The sequence below is a fragment of the Rousettus aegyptiacus genome, unplaced genomic scaffold, assembly GCF_014176215.1.
Source record: "Rousettus aegyptiacus isolate mRouAeg1 unplaced genomic scaffold, mRouAeg1.p scaffold_m13_p_8, whole genome shotgun sequence".
Lineage (NCBI taxonomy): Eukaryota > Metazoa > Chordata > Mammalia > Chiroptera > Pteropodidae > Rousettus > Rousettus aegyptiacus.
The window spans coordinates 21,207,238-21,227,078 of record NW_023416311.1 but is presented as its reverse complement, the minus strand read 5'-3'; the positions used below and the strand labels follow the sequence as shown (position 1 = coordinate 21,227,078).

The following is a 19,841-nucleotide window of genomic DNA, read 5'->3' as shown; positions in this document are numbered from 1 at the left end:
TTCTCAACAGACACTTTACAGGCCAGAAGAGATTGGCATGAAATATTCAAAGTGATAAAAAACAAGATTACTATATCCAGCAAGGCTATCATTTAGTACAGGACAGATAAAGGACTTCCCAGACAAGAAAATGCTAACATTCATCACCACCAAACCAGTGTTACAAGAAATGTTAGAGACTTCTTTAAGAAGGGAGTGGAAAAAGACCAAAAATATGAATAATAAAATGGCAATAACCTATCAATAATTACTTCAGATGTAAATGAATTAAATGCTCCAATCAAAAGACATAAGGTGCTGAATGGATAATAAAACAGGACCCATACATATGCTTCCTATAAGAGACCCATTTTAGGTCAAAAGATACACACAGACTGAAAGTAAAGGAATGGAAAAAGATTTCATGCAAATTGAAAAAAAATAAAGCTGGGTGGGGTAGCAATATTTATATCAGACAAAATAGACTTTAAAACAAAGGCCATAACAAGAGACAAGAAAGACCTAGCAAAGCTTTGGATATTTACCCAAAGAAACCCAAAACACTTAATTTGTAAAGCCATATGCACCGCATATGTTCATTGAAGCATTATTTACAGTAGCCAAGATATGGAAGCAACTTAAGTGTCTATCCATTGGTACACAAATAGATAAAAAAAAGATGTGGTACATATATCCAATGGAATATCACTCAGCCATAAGAAAAGTTAAATCTTACCATTTGTGATATTATAAATCAACCTAGAGGGTATTTGCTAAGTGAAATAAGCCAGAGAAAGAAAAATATGTTTGATTTCACTTAAACGTAGAAACAAAAAATAAATAGACAGATAGATAGATAGATAGATAAACAAACAACAACAAGAATAAAACAAATAAGCTCATGAATAGAGAACATTTTGATGATTGCCATATGGGAGGAGGGCAAAATAGGGAAGGGATTAAGATGTGAAAATTTCCAGTATAGAAACAGTCATGGCGATATAAAGTACAGCGTAGAGAATACAGTCAGTAATATTGTAATAAGTACATAAGGTATCAAATGGGTACTAGACTTAACGAAGTGATCACTATGTAATCACTATGTCGCACACCTGAAACTAATATAATATTGTATGTCAACAGTAATTGAAAGATAAAATAACTTTTTAGAAACCCATGTATTTACCTCCCAGTTCCTGAAACACAAAATTACAAACAATTGTATCTACACATATCTTTCTAATCTCTGTTCCTTCCTAAATATGGTATTTATCATATTTATGCATGTTTCCTTTGGAGTTGAGATAACACAGAAAATTGCAAAAGCATACATGTACAGTTTGAAGAATAATCATAAAGGAGATACCCTCATAACCACCACTCAAAAAACAGAACATTGCCAACTCCCATGCTCTCCAAGGGCTCCTCCCTGATGAAAGTACTTCCATTCTCCCAGAGGTCACCACTGTCCAAATTTTTCTAACAATCATTTCCTGGTTTTGAAAGTTTAACTACATGTAAACATACACATCTAAACAATGCAGTTTTATTTTAGCTGTTTTTGGACTTCAGATGAATGTAATATTATCTATGTCACTGTTGACTATTTAATTATTTCCCAGGTTGTTCAATGACAAACAGTGCTGCTATGACCTTTATTTTTGTGTTTCATGCTGTTCTAAATATTTTCTATCAGATCATGTCACTACCCCATCTAAGACTCATCAAGGGTATCCTTGTTTCAGAAAGGGGTGAGGAAAAAATCTTGGTTCTGAGTGAGGTGAGGGTAGAATGTTCGGCAAGAAAGAGAAAACAGCCAAGTGCAAATACTCTCTGCAGGAGTTTTGCTAGTACCCAGAAATCGTCCCTTTCAAGTTTTAGTTCCAATATATCACTCTTTGGTTATTAGGCTACATCCTTCCCTCTCTTTCCCGAAACCTGGTTTACTTGATTTTCTACTTCCTTAAGACATCTGATAGTCCCTTGCCCATGCCCCCTTTCTCTTAGGTATCCAATCACTAGGTTATAGTTTCTGCCCCGTCCTACCAAGACTCTATGTTTCCATTTAAACATCTCTCTAGAAAAGATCTACCTGACCACCCTACAAAACCAAGAACCTTAGACTAACACATTAGCCTTCTGTGTTCTACCTCTGGATGAGTGCCACCACTGCGTGAAATGATGCTACTATAAATGCATGATTAACTTACAGTGCCATCAAGTCATCCATCCATGTGTTTCTTTTAGTCAGATTTCCTTTCTTTTTTAATTTGAGATACAATCAACATATAATATAGTACATTAGTTTTAGGTGTACAACATAATGATTTGATATATGTCTATATTCCAAAAAGATTGCAATAAATCTAGTGAACACCCGAGTCAGCTCTCTTTTTTATTTCCAGTCTTACCATTCTTTTTAAGACATCCCACACACACACTTCAGGAAATTCTCCCTCCTGAAAAATGGCAATTTGGCTTTTATTGCATAAAGGGAGGGTATAAGGCATGAAGAACTTCCTTAACTTCCTACCATCTCATTTACAAGTTAAGTGTATCTGCCAAATCTCTCTTTACCTCCAGCTTCATAGGAAGAAATTCTTCTTCTCTGGGTTTGAGGCTAGTGCTTCTAATAGGCTCTTGCTTTTCCAAGTTTGTACTCACTTCTTCAGTTAACCTTTCCCTGAATTTTCAGTCTCTCCCTTTATATTGTTTTCTTTGCTGCAGCCTATTTGATGTGACAGTTTCTCCCACCAGAACAAACACAAATTCTTCCTCAATCCTGTATTCTTCTCAGATACCATGCCTTTCTCTGTCCCTTTGTAGTCAATATCCTCACAAGAATAGTCCACACTTGCTTCCTCTACTTCCTTATCCCCAATGCAAGATAGACTCCTGACTCATCACTTCACTGAAACTGCTTGCTTTCCCTAAAATCAGAGTGGCCTCTAGTTGCCAGACCAATTTTTTGTCCTTTCTGAACTCTCTGAAGCATGTCACTGTTGACCAGCTTCTCTCTCTTAAAACCAATTCCTTCTGTGAATTCCATGATCCTCTTCTCCCCATCTCTTCTCCATCTCCTTTGCAGGCCCCATTCATCCTCTCATTTCTTCTGTAGTGTTGGGTCCTGGAATTCATCTTTGGCCTGCTTCTTTCCTATTCTACATATGCTCTCAAGGCGAGTCTGTCTACTCTCATGGTTTCATCCACATTAAAGATTCCTAAATTATATAGGTAGGGAATTTATATAGGTTGAGAATTTGTGCCTCTGTATACTAATACTACCAATAAAATACATGAGGAAAAATCTATCGAGACATAATTATTTGAATGTGATCATAGCACAAATTTCTTTCATATATTCATCTATTGAGTTCCTATTATGTGCCAGGCATTGTACTGGACCTCAGAGATATAGAGATTCATAAAACAGCAAAATGAATGCCCCTTCCTTGCTTTCTGACATCCAGAAAGGCAGAGACCACCACTGGGACCTCTGCTACAGTCACAGCAAAAAGGAAAAATTTTAACACTCCCACATCCAAGTTTGCCCACCAAAAAAGAATCATAGCCTCTAATTCGGTGTGCACTTTTCCTCTTCAAATTTCAAGTGTATTGATCTGCTTAGAGAAATTTAGGTCACCTGTGGAACCCAGGATAACGAATACTCTGGGAAAAGTAGCTTTTAGATTACAAGCTTCTAATATTCACCAAAGCACACTTAAGGGGGGGGTCAGAGATAGGTGAGAGAGCCAATCTGAACATAAGCCCCATTTACTACACAGACAAGGGGGAGAGAATTCCAGACTAAGGAATAGCAGTGATTAATTAATGGGATGCATCAGAGGCTGGGGAGAGCTGAGCTGGGTTGAGAGCAAGTAGACCTTTAGCCAAACTTTTGTGCCTTAGAAAGATACTGATAAACAACTTCTTCCTCAAGGCTTCAAAAACAAGGAAAGGTTAACCCTCCAACTCCACCCTGATATTTCTCCCTTTGTATCTTACAGATGAGGAAAAAGAAATTGAGAGAATTTGGAGAAATAAAGGAGGATGAACTCATTTGGTGGAAAAATGTTGAGTTAGGTTTTGGACATGCTAAGTTTAAAGTGCCCTTGAGGACATCCAGTTAGAGATGTCAGGTTGTCAGTTTTATGTAAGATAAGGATCTCAAGTTCAGGAGAAACAGCTAAGTTGGAAATTATATAGGTAGAGTTTATATAGGTGGGAAAATTCATGCCCTTGGATACCAATACTATCAATATATTATGCCCTTATGCTTGGGCTGATGGGAAAGGGGCTCCCCTCAAGTTATGAGAGGTTCTAGGGGTCTTATTCAGAACAGAACATTAATGGAAGGCTCTTTGGTTTTGGGTGCACACTGGTAATCATGGATATCTTTACTATGACATGGGCCTTGGAGTGTTCTCATCCCAAGTTCTTTACATGTAGGCTTTGATGAATGTTGTTTTATATTTTCATTTCTTGTTTGATTATAATAAAAATAATATAAAATATAAATGCAAAAATAACTCACACCCAGAATTCCATAAAATAATGTTTTATGAATTTGAAGGTCCATAGTTGTCTTACTTATTGCATATTATTTTCTCATCCTTTATGTCTCCAGGTGAGCTCTTGTTGCAGTTACTTCTGGAAACATTATGGTCAAATCCCCCTGGTGGATGGGTGTGTAAACTGAAGCCACATCCCCTCTTCTGCCTCATACTTCATGCCCACTTTGTGTGGCATTTCCACTGGTCTATCAGTTCAGGGTTAAGCACTTCACAATGTAAATATCTAATACTTTAATATGATTCCATCAAGTGGGAAAAGAAGTTAGCTAGAAATATAATTCCTTGCACCCTGTCTCTTAATGCCCTCATCTCTGGGAGCCTCTTCACCATTCCACAGCCTGTCTCCCCCTAGGTACTCCCACCACTAAGAAACTGTCTTGATTTTTGAGCCTGGGAGGGGCCTGCTTCTCTGAGGCAGTAAAAGCGTTATCAAGAAAAAACAGCTTATTTTTGGTGGGCTTCCTGGCTCTGACATTTGTTTAGAATTGCCGGCTGAGAGTCCTTTTGGTTGGCTAGAAACATTTAGGTATACCAAAACATTTAAAGATCCTGAGGCTGTATAAGATTAATATAATCTATAAGAGCAGAGTCTGCAAACTTGTTCTGTAAAGGGCTAGATAGTAAATATTTTCAGCTTCGCAGGCCATACTGTTGTCCCTAGTCAACTCTACTGCTGTGGAGGGAAAGTAGCCATAGGCAAGACATGAATGATAGGTGTGGCCAGATCTGGCTCACTGGGTGTAGTTTGCCAAACCCTGTATAAAAGAAATAAATCAATCCTACCTTCATTGTGATCTTTTTAAGTGTGTTCCATCTAAATAGCTGATATCTTGCTTCATATTTGATTCAAATCTCAGATATTCACTTGTGAAGAACCATCAATAGCCAAGTCTTTGGATTACTAATATTGCAAATTTTCATTGAAAGAATTGGCTAAAATAATGAAATTTATCAGAAAATAAATGAACTGAATGTCAAGTCCAACTAGATGTATAGCCTTGGGTAAGTCACAGCACTATTCTTGACCACAGTTTGTTTGTTTTTTTATCTGTAAGATTAGGAGTTTCAATCTCTTCATTCCTTTCTTTAAAATAACTCTCTTGTATAGCAAAGGAAACCATCAACAAAACAAAAAGACAACTGACTGAATAAGATACATCTGATAAGAGGTTAATATCCAAAATATATAAAGAACTCATACTACTTAATGACAAAAAAATCCAATTAAAAAATAGGCAGAAGACTTAAACAGATATTTCTCAAAAGAGGCAATATAGATGGCCAATAGACATATAAGATGCCCAAGGTCACTAATCATTAGAGAAATACAAATTAAAACCACCTGACACCTGTCAGAATGGCTTTCATTAATAAATCAAAGAATGACAAGTGTTGGTGAGGATGTGGAGAAAAGAGAACTCTCATACACTGTTGGTGGAATTGGAAATTGACACAGCCACTATGGAAAATAGTCCAGAGGTTTCTCAAAAAATTAAAAATAGATATACCTTTTGACCCAGCAATTGCACTTCTGGGTATTTACCCAAAAACAAAAAACAAAAACAAACAACCAAACAAACAAAAACAATAAGCCTTAAAGATTTATGTTCATGGCAGCAAAATTTACAATAGCCAAGATATGGAAGAAACCTAAACGCCTATCAATAGACGATTGGATAAAGAAGTTATGGTTCATATATACAATAGAATATTACTCAGCTATTAAAAAAAATGAAGTCCTACCATTTGCAATGACACAGATGGACCTAGGTTATTATGCTGAGTGACATAAGTCAGAGAAAGATAAATATCATATGATTTCATATATAAGGAACCTAAGGAACAAAAAGAACAAACTAATCAAAAACAGACTCACAAATATAAAGGACAACCTTTTTTAAAAAAATTTTTAATTAAATTTATTGGGGTAACATTGGCTAATACAATTATGTAATTTTCAGGTGTACATTACCATTTGACATCTGTATATTCTATTGTGTTTACCACCCAAAGTCCAGTTTCCTTGAGTTACCGTTTATTTGATCCCATTTACCCACTTCACCCCCACCTTAAACCCTATATTTGACCCCCTTTACACCGTCTACCTCCCCCCTCCTCCACCACCCCATTAGTAACCACTAGTCTCTGTTGTCCTGCTCATTTGTTGCTTTTAGGTTTATATCCCACATATAAGTGATATCATGTGGTTTTCAACTTTTTCTGTCTGGCGTATTTCACTTAGCATGATTATCTCGAGGTCCATCCAGGTTGTTGCAAATGGCAGTATTTCATCTCTTCTTATAGCTGAGTAATATTCCATTGGTTATATGTACCACAGCTTCTTTATCCAATCATCTATCGTGGGACACTTCAGTTGCCTTCATGTCCTGGCCACCATGAATAATTCTGTTATGAACATCAGTTTGCAAATATCTTTATGGATATGAGTTTTCAAGTCTTTGGGGTTTATACCCAATGGAGGGATTGTGGATCGTATGGGTAGGTCAATTGTTAGTTTTTTGAGGAACCTCCACACTGTTTAGAGGCTGTACCAATTTGCAGTCCCACCAGCAGTGTCTGAGGGTCCCTTTTTCTTCACATCCTCTCCATCATTTGTTATTACTTGTCCTGTTGAGAATGGCTATTCTAACAGGTGTGAGATGGTATCTCATTGTGGTTTTGATCTGTGTTTCCCTAACAGCTAGCGATGTAGAGCATCTTTTCAAATATTTGTTGGCCATTTGTATGTCCTCTAGGGAGAAGTGCCTGTTCGGGTCCCCTGCCCATTTTTTGATTGGGTCATTTGTTTTTTTGTTGTTATTGAGTTGTATGAGTTCTCTGTATACTTTAGATATTAGGCCCTTATTGGAGGTGCTGATTGCAAATATATTTTCCTATTTGGATGATTGTCTTTTTACCTTGTTGATGGTTTCTTTTGCTGAGCAGAAGCCTTTTAGTTTGATGTAGCCTTTTAGTTTGATGTAGTCCCACTTATATATTTTTGCTTTTAATTTCCTTGTCTTTAAGGTCGAATTCATAAAAACTCTTTAAGTCCAAGTTCCTTGAGTTTAGTTTCTATGTTTTCTTCTATGCATTTTATTGTTTCACATCTTATATTTAGGTCCTTCATCCATTTTGAGTTAATTTTGGTGTGTGGTGATAGATAACAGTCTAATTTCATTCTTTTGCAGGTGACTTTCCAGTTTTCCCAGTACCATTTATTGAAGAGGCTTTCGTTTCTCCACTGTATGTTTTTGGCTTCTTTGTTGAAAATTATTTGTCCATATAAATATGGGTTTACTTCTGGACTCTCGATTCTGTTCCACTGGTTTGTGTCTGTTTTGCTGCCAATACCATGTCGTTTTGATTACTATTGCTTTGTAGTATAATTTGAAGTTAGGCAGAAAGATGCCTCCAGCCTTGTTCTTTTTTCTCATAATGGCTTTGGCAATTTGGGGGTCTTTTGTGCTTCCATATGAATATGATGAATTTTTGTTCTATTTCTTTAAAAAAATGCCTACGAGATTTTGATGGGGTTTGCACTAAATCTGTATTATGCTTTAGGTAATATGGTCATTTTAACAATGTTGGTTCTTCCAATAGAGGACAATCATGTGATGGCCAGAGGGGAGGCAGTTGGGAGACTGGGAGAAAGTGGTAAAGGGTTAAAGAAGTACAAATTAGTAGTTGATAGAAGTTCACTCGATGGGGAGCACAGCATAGGGAATGCAATTTGCATTAATATATTGGCTAGGTGGAGAGCCAGAAGAGAGAAAGAGCAATTAGGGAGATGGTTTTATAAACTATATAAATGTCTAACCAATGTACTGTATACTTGAAACTAATAAAATAAAATTTTAAAAAATTTTCATTGTTTTTTACTTTTTTACAGAAGTAATTCATGTTGATTGTAGCTCATCTAGAAAACAGAGTTAAGCAGAAAGTAGAAAACAAGGATCCCCATAACACCACCATGGACAGATAACACTGTTAATTAACACTTTGACAGATGTCCTTTCAGTTGCCTATCAATTTAACCATTCTATTTACTCTTCAATCCTTTAAATAATAAAAACTGAATCATAAAAAACAGCTTTGTGAGCTCCGATTTTTCATTTACTATAACATAAATATTTTTGTTATTAAGTATTTTTTCAATAATATTTATTAGCTGAATAGTATTCTATTAAGTGGATGTACCATAATTCATTTAATCAATTCCCCCTTTTGTTGGTTGTTTCTAATCTTTCATTTTGATTAACTACATTTCAACAGACATCTCTGTGAGAAAGCTTTGCACATATTTGTGATATACTTTCTTACTGCTTTCAACTTTAAACTTTTTCATACAGTCAATGGTCATTCCATGTTTGGCCAATGGAGGGCATGTTAGGCTTTCCTTCTCAGGGCAAGGCCTTGAAGCCATTTCTACAAAACAAAGCCATGAAACCCTTTCTATAAAAACAAAAATAGTGGTTTTATTGAAAAAATAATTCAATTTTTGGGTTTCAGTAATAATAAACCCCAAAATGAGACTCAGTCACTTATTTTTATATCTAACAAGACTAAATTAGACTGTTGTCTGTCACCATACACAATACTCAAAACACTCAAAATACTTAAATAAAGAACTGCTTTGTTTTATGCAAAATGCATAAAACTTATCTCTTTTGCCCAATTCAGAGTAACTAAGGGAGTACTCTGCTTTATGCAAAGACCTAAAGTCCCTGCAGAAGACTGTGTCGGATAGTGACAGATAAGCAGGAAAGGGTATTCAAGGCTGAAAACACAGACCTTGCCAGGGAAAAGCCCAGAATCTAAAGCTCCTTAAAAACACAGATTTAAGGGCAACATTAAATGGAGTCTTGCCTAGACCGTTACTTATCTATCGCCTACCAGCCAGATACTTAAACAGTTGTCACTCGATGCCAATGCCAAGTTTCTATTCTAGTATAAATATAGATAATTATTAAGTAGAGTAGTGGTTAAGGGTATATGTAGCCTCTGGAACCAGGTCGTTTATATTTGTATCCTGATTCTGTCACTTACTAACTGTACTAGGTGCTTTACTTCCCCTGAGCCAATATTTGTAAAATGTAGGTAGTAAAAGCACCTACCTCATTCAGATGGTAAGTATGAGAATTAAATGAATTTAAACATGTAAGGAAGTTATCACAGGGCCTGGACCATGAAAAGATCTTGATAAATATCACCAGAATGATTACTTGACTAAGTGATTACTAAGATTTTTTTCCCGTCATTTCAAAATTCTATGATTCTTCCAGGCTGCTGGTCTCTCCAAGCTCCTCCGGTAGCCACTGAGGATACCAACTTCTCCTTGGCTTCATAGGTTCACCTCCTGGCTGTGGCCATAGTTATGCTTACTCCAGGAAGTTCTCTGATAGTCATAGGCTACATGTCTACCCTGGTCCCTTACCCAGTTACCTCTTTTTAAATTTTACTCCAGCTATTTTTTATTTGTTCAACAGGAGTTCAATTTGATTTCATCAAATCACATTTCACAAATAAAGCCGTCTTCAGAAAGGTGGGCTAAGATGTCACATGGAACAGAAATGCTTTCCTTCACAGGGCTCACAAGAAATGTTTTCAGAGCAAAAGAAACAAGGCTTTGTGAAAGAAAGAACATCAATCAAGATGGAGATACCATAGCATCTGCTTCTTCAGGCTAGTTGTGCAGTGGTTTCCTCTTTCACGAGTCAATCAATTTGTGCAGTGGTCCTTTGTCCTTTTCCTGTTCCCATATACTCCCACCCATTAATAGTGGATTCGACAGAAGTGGACAGGTATGGGCAATAAAAATCATATGTTCCCTTATGGGCAAGTATTGGAGTAAGGCTAGGTTGTAGTTTTAAAAGGTCCTTCCCTCCCATTTTGATAGAGGGGTATGGGACCTCCTCTCTACGTATTGGTGACATAAGACTAACACAGGAAATAAGCAAAAGAAAGTTAAGCCAAAGCTGATTTTATTGTTATTTGGAGGTTGCAACAGTTGAGTAACAAGAAATGGGACTTAAGACAGCTGAGCCCTTAATGGGCCTGGGATTTCCCAAGTAGAGGGGAGAGGGATGGGGTGCATAAGCATCTGGAAGAAGCAGGAAATAAGGGAGTGTGAGGAGACAAGGAGGAAGTATACTATACACAGGGAGTAGTGAGGGTATATTGTGGAGGCAGAATAGTTTAGATGTAATGTGTTGGCACTAGAGAATCAAAGAAGGCTTTGAGCAAAGGAGTGACTTAAGACATAGTGCCAAACAAAAAAATTGATCTGCAGCAGTATTCATTTTAAACTGAAGGGGACAGGGCTAAGAGAGTGGAGTGGGAAGAATGGTATTTGAGTTAGGCTTGGACCTGGATACCAGGCCACCACTGAGGTACTTGCTGAGGGGCCTTGGGTAAGTGACACAACATGGTTGAGCCTCTGTTTCCTCATCTGTAAAATGATGCCAGAGGTGTTAGGGAGGATTACCATTCACCAAATATTTTACTGTATTCCTAGAATGTGTCAGACAATTCACTGGATGTCAGGGACACAAAAATGGACAAAAAAGACATAGCCTCTGTCTTCCAAGAACTTACCATCTAGTACAGCAGACAATAAAAAAAGTCGACAAAGAGATTAAAAACTGCAGAGTGTAGCAAGCCAAGATGACTGCCCCCATGGTGAAAGCTGTGCGACGGTGGCCAGGCCTAGCACTGGGCCTGCAGAATGCTGTCCTGCGGCTTCCAGGGTTATCCCAGGTGAGGTGGGTTAACCTATAACAGCCCCTATGGTCCTGAATACCAGATCCCCAGATTGGCAAGGAATTTTACCGCAAGTCCTTGGCCAAGCTGACTGAGGAGAAGTTTGATCGGGAGCTCAGGAAGACTCGGCTTATTAAAGCTGCCCTGGCAATGAAAACAAATTCTATGTTTGAAGGCCCATTGATCAGTAAATTCACCAACATGATGATGAAAGGAGGAAACAAAGTACTGGCCAGATCCCTCAGGACACAGACTTTAGAAGCTGTGAAAAGGAAGCAGTTTGAGAAGTACCATGCTGCTTCTGCAGAGAAATGTAACCTCTACACCATCTCTCACCAAGCATTGAAATACTGTGAGCCTGTGATTGGGCTGGTACCCATCCCCAAGGAGGGCCATTTCTACCGGGTCCCTGTGCCGCTAGCTGACCGCCATCACCACTTCCTAGACTTGAAGTAGATGATCATGGGGTGCAGGGAGAAGCAGCACCAACAGACGCTGATGCTAGAGAAGCTGTTGCATGAGCTGCTGCAAGCTTTTTACAACCAAGGCCCTGTGATCAAGAAGAAGCACGACATGCACAAGACGGCTGAGGCTAACCGTGCCCTGGCCCATTACCACTGGTGGTAGATGGAGGGTAGAGGCTCCAGGAGGAGCCCAGGACTCTCTGCTGTAGAAAACAATGTGAGCCACTGCTGCATTGAAAAATATCAGTGGGTTGAGGATGTAGTTCCTTTTTAAGGGCAGGTAGGTCTCACGGGGAGGATGGAGCACTATGTTTATTGCTTGTTTGTCCATTCTTTCTGGGCTAGAATTCGCTCTCCATGCCCCATCTCCTTGCAAAGAGGGAACACATCAACTTGGATTTCCCCCACGAAACTTAGGGTCCATCTAGTCTTCTCCTCCCTCCACTTGGGATGGATGTTTTGGTGATAAAAAGGAAGCAGTTTTAGTACCAGAAAGGTTTATTAGAAAACTCTCACTCTGAACTGATGTAACCTGTGATGTGGTACTGCAATTTGTTTAAACCAACTGGAAAAAAACCCCAAAACTGCAGAGTGTGATAAGGTGATACTACGAAGAAAGTAGGCAGAATGGGCATCTAGTTTTTAGTTCAAGGGATCAGGGAAGTCTCTTTGACAAAGTGGAATTAGAAGGATGCTATCAGACAAAGGGCAAATGGAAGAACATTCCAGGGAGAGGAATAATGTATGCAGAGGCATGAAAAGCTTGGTGTGTTCCAGGAAAAGCAAAGAACCCTAGAGTACAAGGGGTAGGGGGAGGAGAATGGCCTGCAGTCAGATGGAGAAGAGGGCAGCAGCTGGATCATGGCAGGACTCTGGATTCTATTCTAAATGAAATGGTAAGTAGGAAGGTCACATCCAGATGTATATATTTTAAAACTATTACTATGCTGTGTGCTAAACAGAATTTAAAGAGGTGAGAGTAGGAATGAGGGTGTTGTTTAGAATGCTAATATTGCAACATTCTCAATGACAGATGGTAATGTCTTAGATTAGGGCAGGGGCAGTGGAGATAGAGGAAAGTGGATGGATTCAAGAAATATTTTGAAGGTAGAATCAAAGATCTTATATGTGGGTTAGAAGAGGGAGAAAAGGGGTGAAATCGAGTGTGACTCTTAGGTTTCTGGTTTTAGTGCCTGGGTAGAAAATACAATTACTGAGATGAATGAGACTGGAGGTACAGTTTTCAGGCCAGGGATGAGATAACATATAAAAAACCTTGATCAATGCCTGGCACGTAGAATATATGCAAGAAATGAGAATTATTATTATTAGTTGGTCATTGTGTATTCTATAACAATATCTTCTAGAAACAGCTGGAATCAGTAACTTCTCTGTCCTTAAATACAGTATATGTAAGCATGAACTAGAAGAAAGGGATTCTGAGATAAATGGATTGTAGCAGGTCTCTCTGAAATAAATTACAACAAAAACTTCACTAAGAAATTATGATGCATAGAGGAGACAGCCAACTGAAGAAACTTTGGTTTATCAGGTCAACATCTGATAAGGTATTACTGCTTTTCTGAAATTACAGTAATAAAAACAAGTAAACTACCAGAATGCTTCACATTTAAAGCTTTTATTTTGAAAAATAAAATACAAAACTCATTAAGTTGTAAATGTATATGGTAAATCCTCAACTTCTCAGAAAACAATGTAATGAATTATTTAAATAATTAAGATATTTAGTATTATCCACATCAATACATTTAAACAGGTACAAGTGTTCTACAAAACATGAGAACATGTACAGACATCCTATTCCAAGAGGAAACTGCCAAAGTTTGCTTATAGAACCCCATTTTTAAACCCTCCCCTTGAAAACAAAATTTGGAATCTGGTAAGAATAGATAAGGACCAGAGCAGTTTTAACAGAAAGCACATGTCCCTTCTGAGCTCTTTACCCACTGTCCTGAGCATGCAATTAGAGCATTGTACTCAGGAAATGGTTCACTCAGGAAGGCCCAAACCTGTACTGACATTCTGCCCTCCCAGTGGAAGGAGACTGGCAAATGAACAAGAGATGCAGGCCATGGTACATACATTCCATGGGTCTCAGCAGAGGACAGCCTGTCCTAGAAACTTCCCTTCTGTTGAAAAGGCAACAGTCTTCCCTAGGACAAACAAAAAGAATACAATTATAGGTGTGGAGTCACAGTTCCTTCTTCCCCGACACCACACTATTTCCTTTCCAGTTAGGGCCTGGCATAAGCCATGTAGATGGGCAGTGTTATTGACAGTTATGAGAACAGCTGCATCAGAAGGACTAAGGGAGAAGCACACATTCCCTCACTCTGGGTTGCTTTGAGATGTCTGCCAGCAGCTTCAATGCCCAAAACAAGTAGACAACAGCCAAAGGAAGGGCTGCTCCTGCGTATTTCTAAATGACTGCGACTGTCATCTGCAATTGAAGCTACTGCAGGGGCACCCATAGGGCTCTCATATGTCCAGGAGTCCAACATGCTGACTCTTCCTTTGAAAAGGTGGACGCTAAGGTTCTTAAAAGGAAGTTTTAGATAACACAGTGACCGTCATTCAAATGTCACAGGAATCCAAAAGACAGGAAGACAGACTAGAATCTGTCCTGAGATGCTTTGTTGTCTTCCTAGTTTGTCCTGAGTTTTTCCCTAAAGGCATGTGGGCAACTACAGGCCTTGGTAAGCAAACAAGAATGAATGCTGCTGTGGAGCCAACTTGAAGGCTGGAGTCAATCTGACACTGTATTCTGTCTTGCAGAACAAAGACTATACTTTCAGGGATCATTTCTATAGTTCGTTACTAGAAAAGTTTCCTTGAATGTGTCTTGTCAATAAATGAATCTGTGTGTGTTTTGGGGAGGGAATTTATAAATTTTGAAAGTATTCTGGATAAACAAAATTATCTCAGATCTAATAACTGTTGTCATACATGCATGCCCATGAAGTATAAGTCTACATTTAGCACTTGCTCCTTAGTAAAAAGGTAATCATAAATCTCGAAACCTATTAATATTATTAGCTTACTGCCATCCATGATTTTGACATGGCATAGCAGTGTTCGTGTGCTTTTTCTATCTATAATTCATCAACACACAGCATCATACATTAAAAATCTACTCAAATTATTCAATCTGTTTTCTCATGAGTACAATAGGAATAATACCACTTACTTGCCAGAGTGGTTTGAAACTCTGATGAACTCAATCATTTGTTTATATAAATAATATATATATTTATCAAGATGTTGTTATATATCATATATTATTTATATATTATAGATATAAAATGCTGATTTTTATGTTTGGTATGGAATATGCACTGAATACATGGTTATTATAAGAAGAATCAAATTTTTAAAAAGCTTTTCAAGTTCTAAATGATCTAAGGCATCATCAAATCATTTAGAGCAAAACAGAGTCTTAAAGTGTGGGAGAGGAGTATTAGCTCTGGGTAGCCATGTAAGGAGGTCTGGATTCAGAAACTAGCCTTGCCACTAATTGGCTGATATCCCTGGACATGTACCTGATGATTATTCAGATATATAGGGGGCTTATAAGCACAGCTGGCCTAACCCATACTGTAGCCCTTAGCTACATGGAGATAAAGTAGGTTACACACACAGGACATCATAATACATTAAAATCAGCAAGGCAGACTTGATAAACCAACTAACCCCCAACAATATTTGTACAAAATTATTTGCATGTCAGCACACAGAGAAAGCAGCATGGTGGCAGAAGAAGCAATGGTGTTCTTTCGACCTGGGTTCTCCTACCTGTAACATGACCTTGACAAATAACCTACTCTCTAGAGTCAGTTTCCTTATCAGCAAACAGATGGTTGGGGTTGTTCTCCAGGTCTTCTTCAGTTAAATGGTTTATCATTTATCATATTGAAAATAACAACTAACACTGTTAGAGTGCATACTGTGTACTGGGCATTTTGCAGACATTATTATGGTTAATTCTTATTATCATTCTCATTAATATTGTCCTCATTTTATAGATAAGGAACTAAGAAACAGAGAAGTTAAGCAGTTTGCTCAATGCCACACAAAGGTGATTCCAATCCAGGCAGACTGACTCCAGAGCTCTCCACCCAGGCCACATTACTCTCCTATGAGAGCCCAAGTAGAGAAACCCAAAACCCCAGCAATATCCCCCAATCCTCACCTCATGTATGTAAGAGGTTCCTGGCTCTGCTACTCCACTTGCTCAGTCTGTCAAAGGAAGCAAAAGATGTTTTAAAGTCCTTGAAGATGGTCAAAATGAGAAGTGACTGTTCTTGTCAAGTGTAGCTTGCAGGCTCTGACTTTTCTAATGAACTCAGTCTGCAACTGTTATATAATAAAGAATTTGACTGGCCTCCCTGTCCCTGGTTCCTGGTAGGGAGACTAAATCCTTAGAATTTTCCTGGAAATAGGAGTATCTTTGTTATTAACAAGCCCCTTGGATCATACCTGAGTTTATACTAAGAGGAGATGAGATGACTCAGGATGGGGGGCTCTTCACCAAAAACACCAACCCTATAATTAGAAGGTTGGGTTTTCAGCCAGCCCAACCTCTGGATAGGGGACATTGACTGGGGACTGAGTTCAATCACATAGCCAATCATTCAATCTATCATGCCTATGTAATTAGACACCAATAAAAACTCTGGATGCCAAAATTCAGTGGAGCTTCCTGGTTGGTGAACACAGCGACGTGCCTAGAGGGAGAAGTACCCTGACTCCATGGGGAATGGTCACAGAAACTCCTCTGTGTTTGAGACCCTCCTAGACCTTATCCTATGTATTTCTTCATTGAGCTGGTCCTGATTTATATTCTTTATAAATATAAAACTGTAATCATAAGTACAGTGCTTTCCTGAGTTCTGTAAGCCATTCTAGCTAAATAAAAAAATCCTGAGGGTTCTGTAGCCTTTAGTTTTTTTCATTTATTAGAAATTAAACCAGTCTTTTATAATCCCTTTTCTAAGTATATGTGTTGCATTAAATAAAACTACTAGAATAAGGGGCTTGAAGTGCCTGTTATATCTTATGCCTTTATCAATTTCTAGAAACTATCTATATTCTATAGATAAGTCATTTGTTCCAAATATTTTCTCTCATTTAAGGCATACTTTTTTTACTCTTTATGATGCTTTCTAAGAAGTAAACATTCTCAGGGTTTTTTAAGTGGCAAAGTTATTTTATTCTCTTGATACTTCACCCCACTCCAATAGTATCCCTCCAAAATTGCAATCTCTCAGTAGTAATGTTTATTTATTAGATTTATTCACTTGTTTTACAAAGTGCACTAATGTCTAAGTTCCAAAGGCCAAAATTCCATGATGTTTAGTTCTCATCATAGTACTTGTTAAAGTCTGAAAAACTTTCCTTCCTCCCCTCCCTCCCTCCCTCCCTCCCTCCCTCCCTCCCTCCTTTCTTTCTTTCTTTCTTTCTTTCTTTCTTTCTTTCTTTCTTTCTTTCTTTCTTTCTTTCTTTCTTTCTTTCTTTCTTTCTTCTTTCTTATTATGATGACATTGATTAACGAAATCCAATAAGTTTCAAGTGCATAATTCAATGGCAAATCATATATATATATATTGCATTGAGTGTTCACTGCCATAGTTAGATTTCTTTCTGTCATTACATATTTGACCCCTTTTACCCTGTCTACCTCTCTCCTCCCCACCCCTACCCTCTGGTAACCACTAGTCTAATGTCCATGTCCCTGGATGGATCTTGAGATGATCATGCTAAGTTCAATAAGCCAAGCAGAAAAAGTTGAAAACCATATGAAATCACTTATATGTGGGATATAAATTTAAAAGCAACAAACAAATATGACAAATAAACAGAGACTCATGGACAGTTTTAACGTAGGTCATCTATCCATTTGAAAATTAATGATCAGTGTTTTTAATGACTCATTTAAGAAATACTTCCCTCTTAAGGTCATGAAGATACTCTCCTGTCTCCTAAAAACCTTATTATTTTGCCTTTCACATTTAAATCTATAATCCACCTGGAAATGATTTTTGAGAATGCTGTGAAGTGGGGGTGTCCCTTTAGTTTTAGTCTTAAATATTCTTTTTCTTGACTCAGACTTATGCAAAACAGCCATTGAACTTGACATTCCTTCAAGGCTCTGCCTCTTGCATTATTCTCTGGCTCCAGTTGCCATAGCCTGTATGTGAGTGTCAGCCTGTTCCTGAATCCATCCAGGTTTCTGGAACATCATGCCCAGCTCAGGCTCAGCGTTCTGCATTCTTTTGTCTGTAAAAGTTGATTAGAGTCTTTTGGATGGATCACAAGTTCCTTGAGAAGATCTTTTTTCTTAATTAAAAAAAATTTTCAATTACAATTGACATACATATTATATAAGTTTTAGTTATACAACACAGTGAATACATATTTATAAAACTTATTAAGTGATTACCCTGATAGGTCTAAGTACCCATCTGACACCACACATGGTTATTGACTATATTCCCTGTGCTATATTTCACATCTCTGTAACTGGTTTTACAACAGGCATTTTGTACATCTTAATCTCTTCCCTTTTTTCACTCAACCCCCTGTCAGGCAACCATCAATTTGTTCTCTGTATCTGTGAGTCTGTTTCTGTTTTGTTTTTTAGATTTCACATATGAGTTAAATTATGTGGTATTTGTCTTTGTCTGACTTATTTCACTTAGCATTATACCTTTAGATCCATCCATGTTGGAGCAAATGGCAAGATTTCATTCTTATTTTTTTACGGTTGAGTAATATTCCATTGTATATATGTACCACTTCTTCTCCCTCTATTCGTGTATTGATGGACACTTAGGTTGCTTCCATATCTTGGCTACTGTAAATAATGCTGCAATAAACACAGAGGAGCTTATGTCTTTTTGAATTAGTGTTTGAGATTTCTCTGGATAAATACCCAGAAGTGCAATTGCTGGGTCAAAAGGTATATCCATTTTTAATTTTTTGAGAAATCTCCAGACTGTTTTTCATAGTGACTGTACCAATTTATAATCCCACCAACAGTGTACAAGGGTTCTCTTTTCACCACATCCTCACAAACATGTATTTATTGACTGATTGATTATAGCTATTCTGACAGGTGTGAGGTAATATCTCACTGTGGTTTTAATTTGCATTTCCCTGATGCTTAGAGATGCTGAGCATCTTTTCATATGACTATTGGCCATCTATATGTCCTCTTTGGAGGAATATCTATTCAGGTCTTCTGCTTATTTTTTAATCAGATTATTTATTTCTCTGGTGTTATGTTGTATGAGGTCCTTATCTATTTTGGATGTTAACTCCTTCTGAGATGTACCAATGGCAAATATCTTCCTTGAGAAGATCTTTTTTTACTCTGACTCCTGAGGACTTACTCCAATTTGTCACCCATAGGAGAAATTCAGTAAATGTTTGTCAAAAAATTAAAATGAATGAATTGATAGATTAAAATTAAATATGTGCTAATAAGAATATGCCTTGAAAGTAGTTTGAAATTCTCAAGTAATATGTACTGATGGCTGATTGTTATCACACAAAGATCTAAGAAGACAGAGCCTTCAACTCTAGTGTGAGACACGGCTTCTCTCAGAAAGGCCAGCCCATTTACCTGCAGGCTTGCTTTAGGTAACACAACTTCACACAGAATCTGTGAGGTGGCATGTTCCCCTCACCAATGCTTATCTGAAACATTTTTGGAAACTGAGCTCAGTGCTGAGTCTTTGTTTCCTACTAACAAGCTAATCACTGATAGCAGCAGCCTAGAGGCAACATATAAGATCACTAGTTTATATATCACTATAATGGGAAATTTTCTGCGGGGCTCAAGCAGTAGTTATCCATTTTACTCCACTACTATATAAGAATAGCAGATGAGGTTCAAATGCAGGACACTCTGGGCTACTCTAGGCACAGCAGCCGTAATACTACCTGTTTCTCTTCAACTCAATAAACGTAATTGGAATCTCAGTAAATGAGAGTGTGACATTATAAGGATAACTCAGTAAATGAGAGTGTGACATTATAA

The 19,841-nt window shown here is 37.8% G+C and overlaps 1 protein-coding gene and 2 pseudogenes across 3 annotated transcripts in view; 2 read left to right on the top strand and 1 right to left on the bottom strand.

The window, feature by feature from the left end:
• Nucleotides 1–11,219: 11,219 nt before the first annotated feature.
• Nucleotides 11,220–11,942, top strand: LOC107507436 (annotated as a pseudogene).
• Nucleotides 11,943–13,399: 1,457 nt separating this feature from the next.
• TPST1 (tyrosylprotein sulfotransferase 1) overlaps nucleotides 13,400–19,841 on the bottom strand; it is a 107,457-nt gene continuing 101,015 nt past the window's right edge. For 2 of the 3 annotated variants that reach the window (XM_016138530.2, XM_016138531.2), the window contains 2 exons: nucleotides 15,990–16,036; nucleotides 13,400–13,953 (listed from right to left, as the gene is read on the bottom strand). In XM_016138530.2, the coding sequence (XP_015994016.2) occupies nucleotides 16,019–16,036 (18 nt within the window). In that variant the 3' untranslated portion in view covers nucleotides 13,400–13,953; nucleotides 15,990–16,018. Of the gene's footprint in view, nucleotides 13,954–15,989; nucleotides 16,037–17,633; nucleotides 18,137–19,841 lie in introns of those variants that run through there. The other variant, XM_016138528.2, reaches the window with a different exon arrangement.
• LOC118607155 lies at nucleotides 14,580–14,685 on the top strand (annotated as a pseudogene).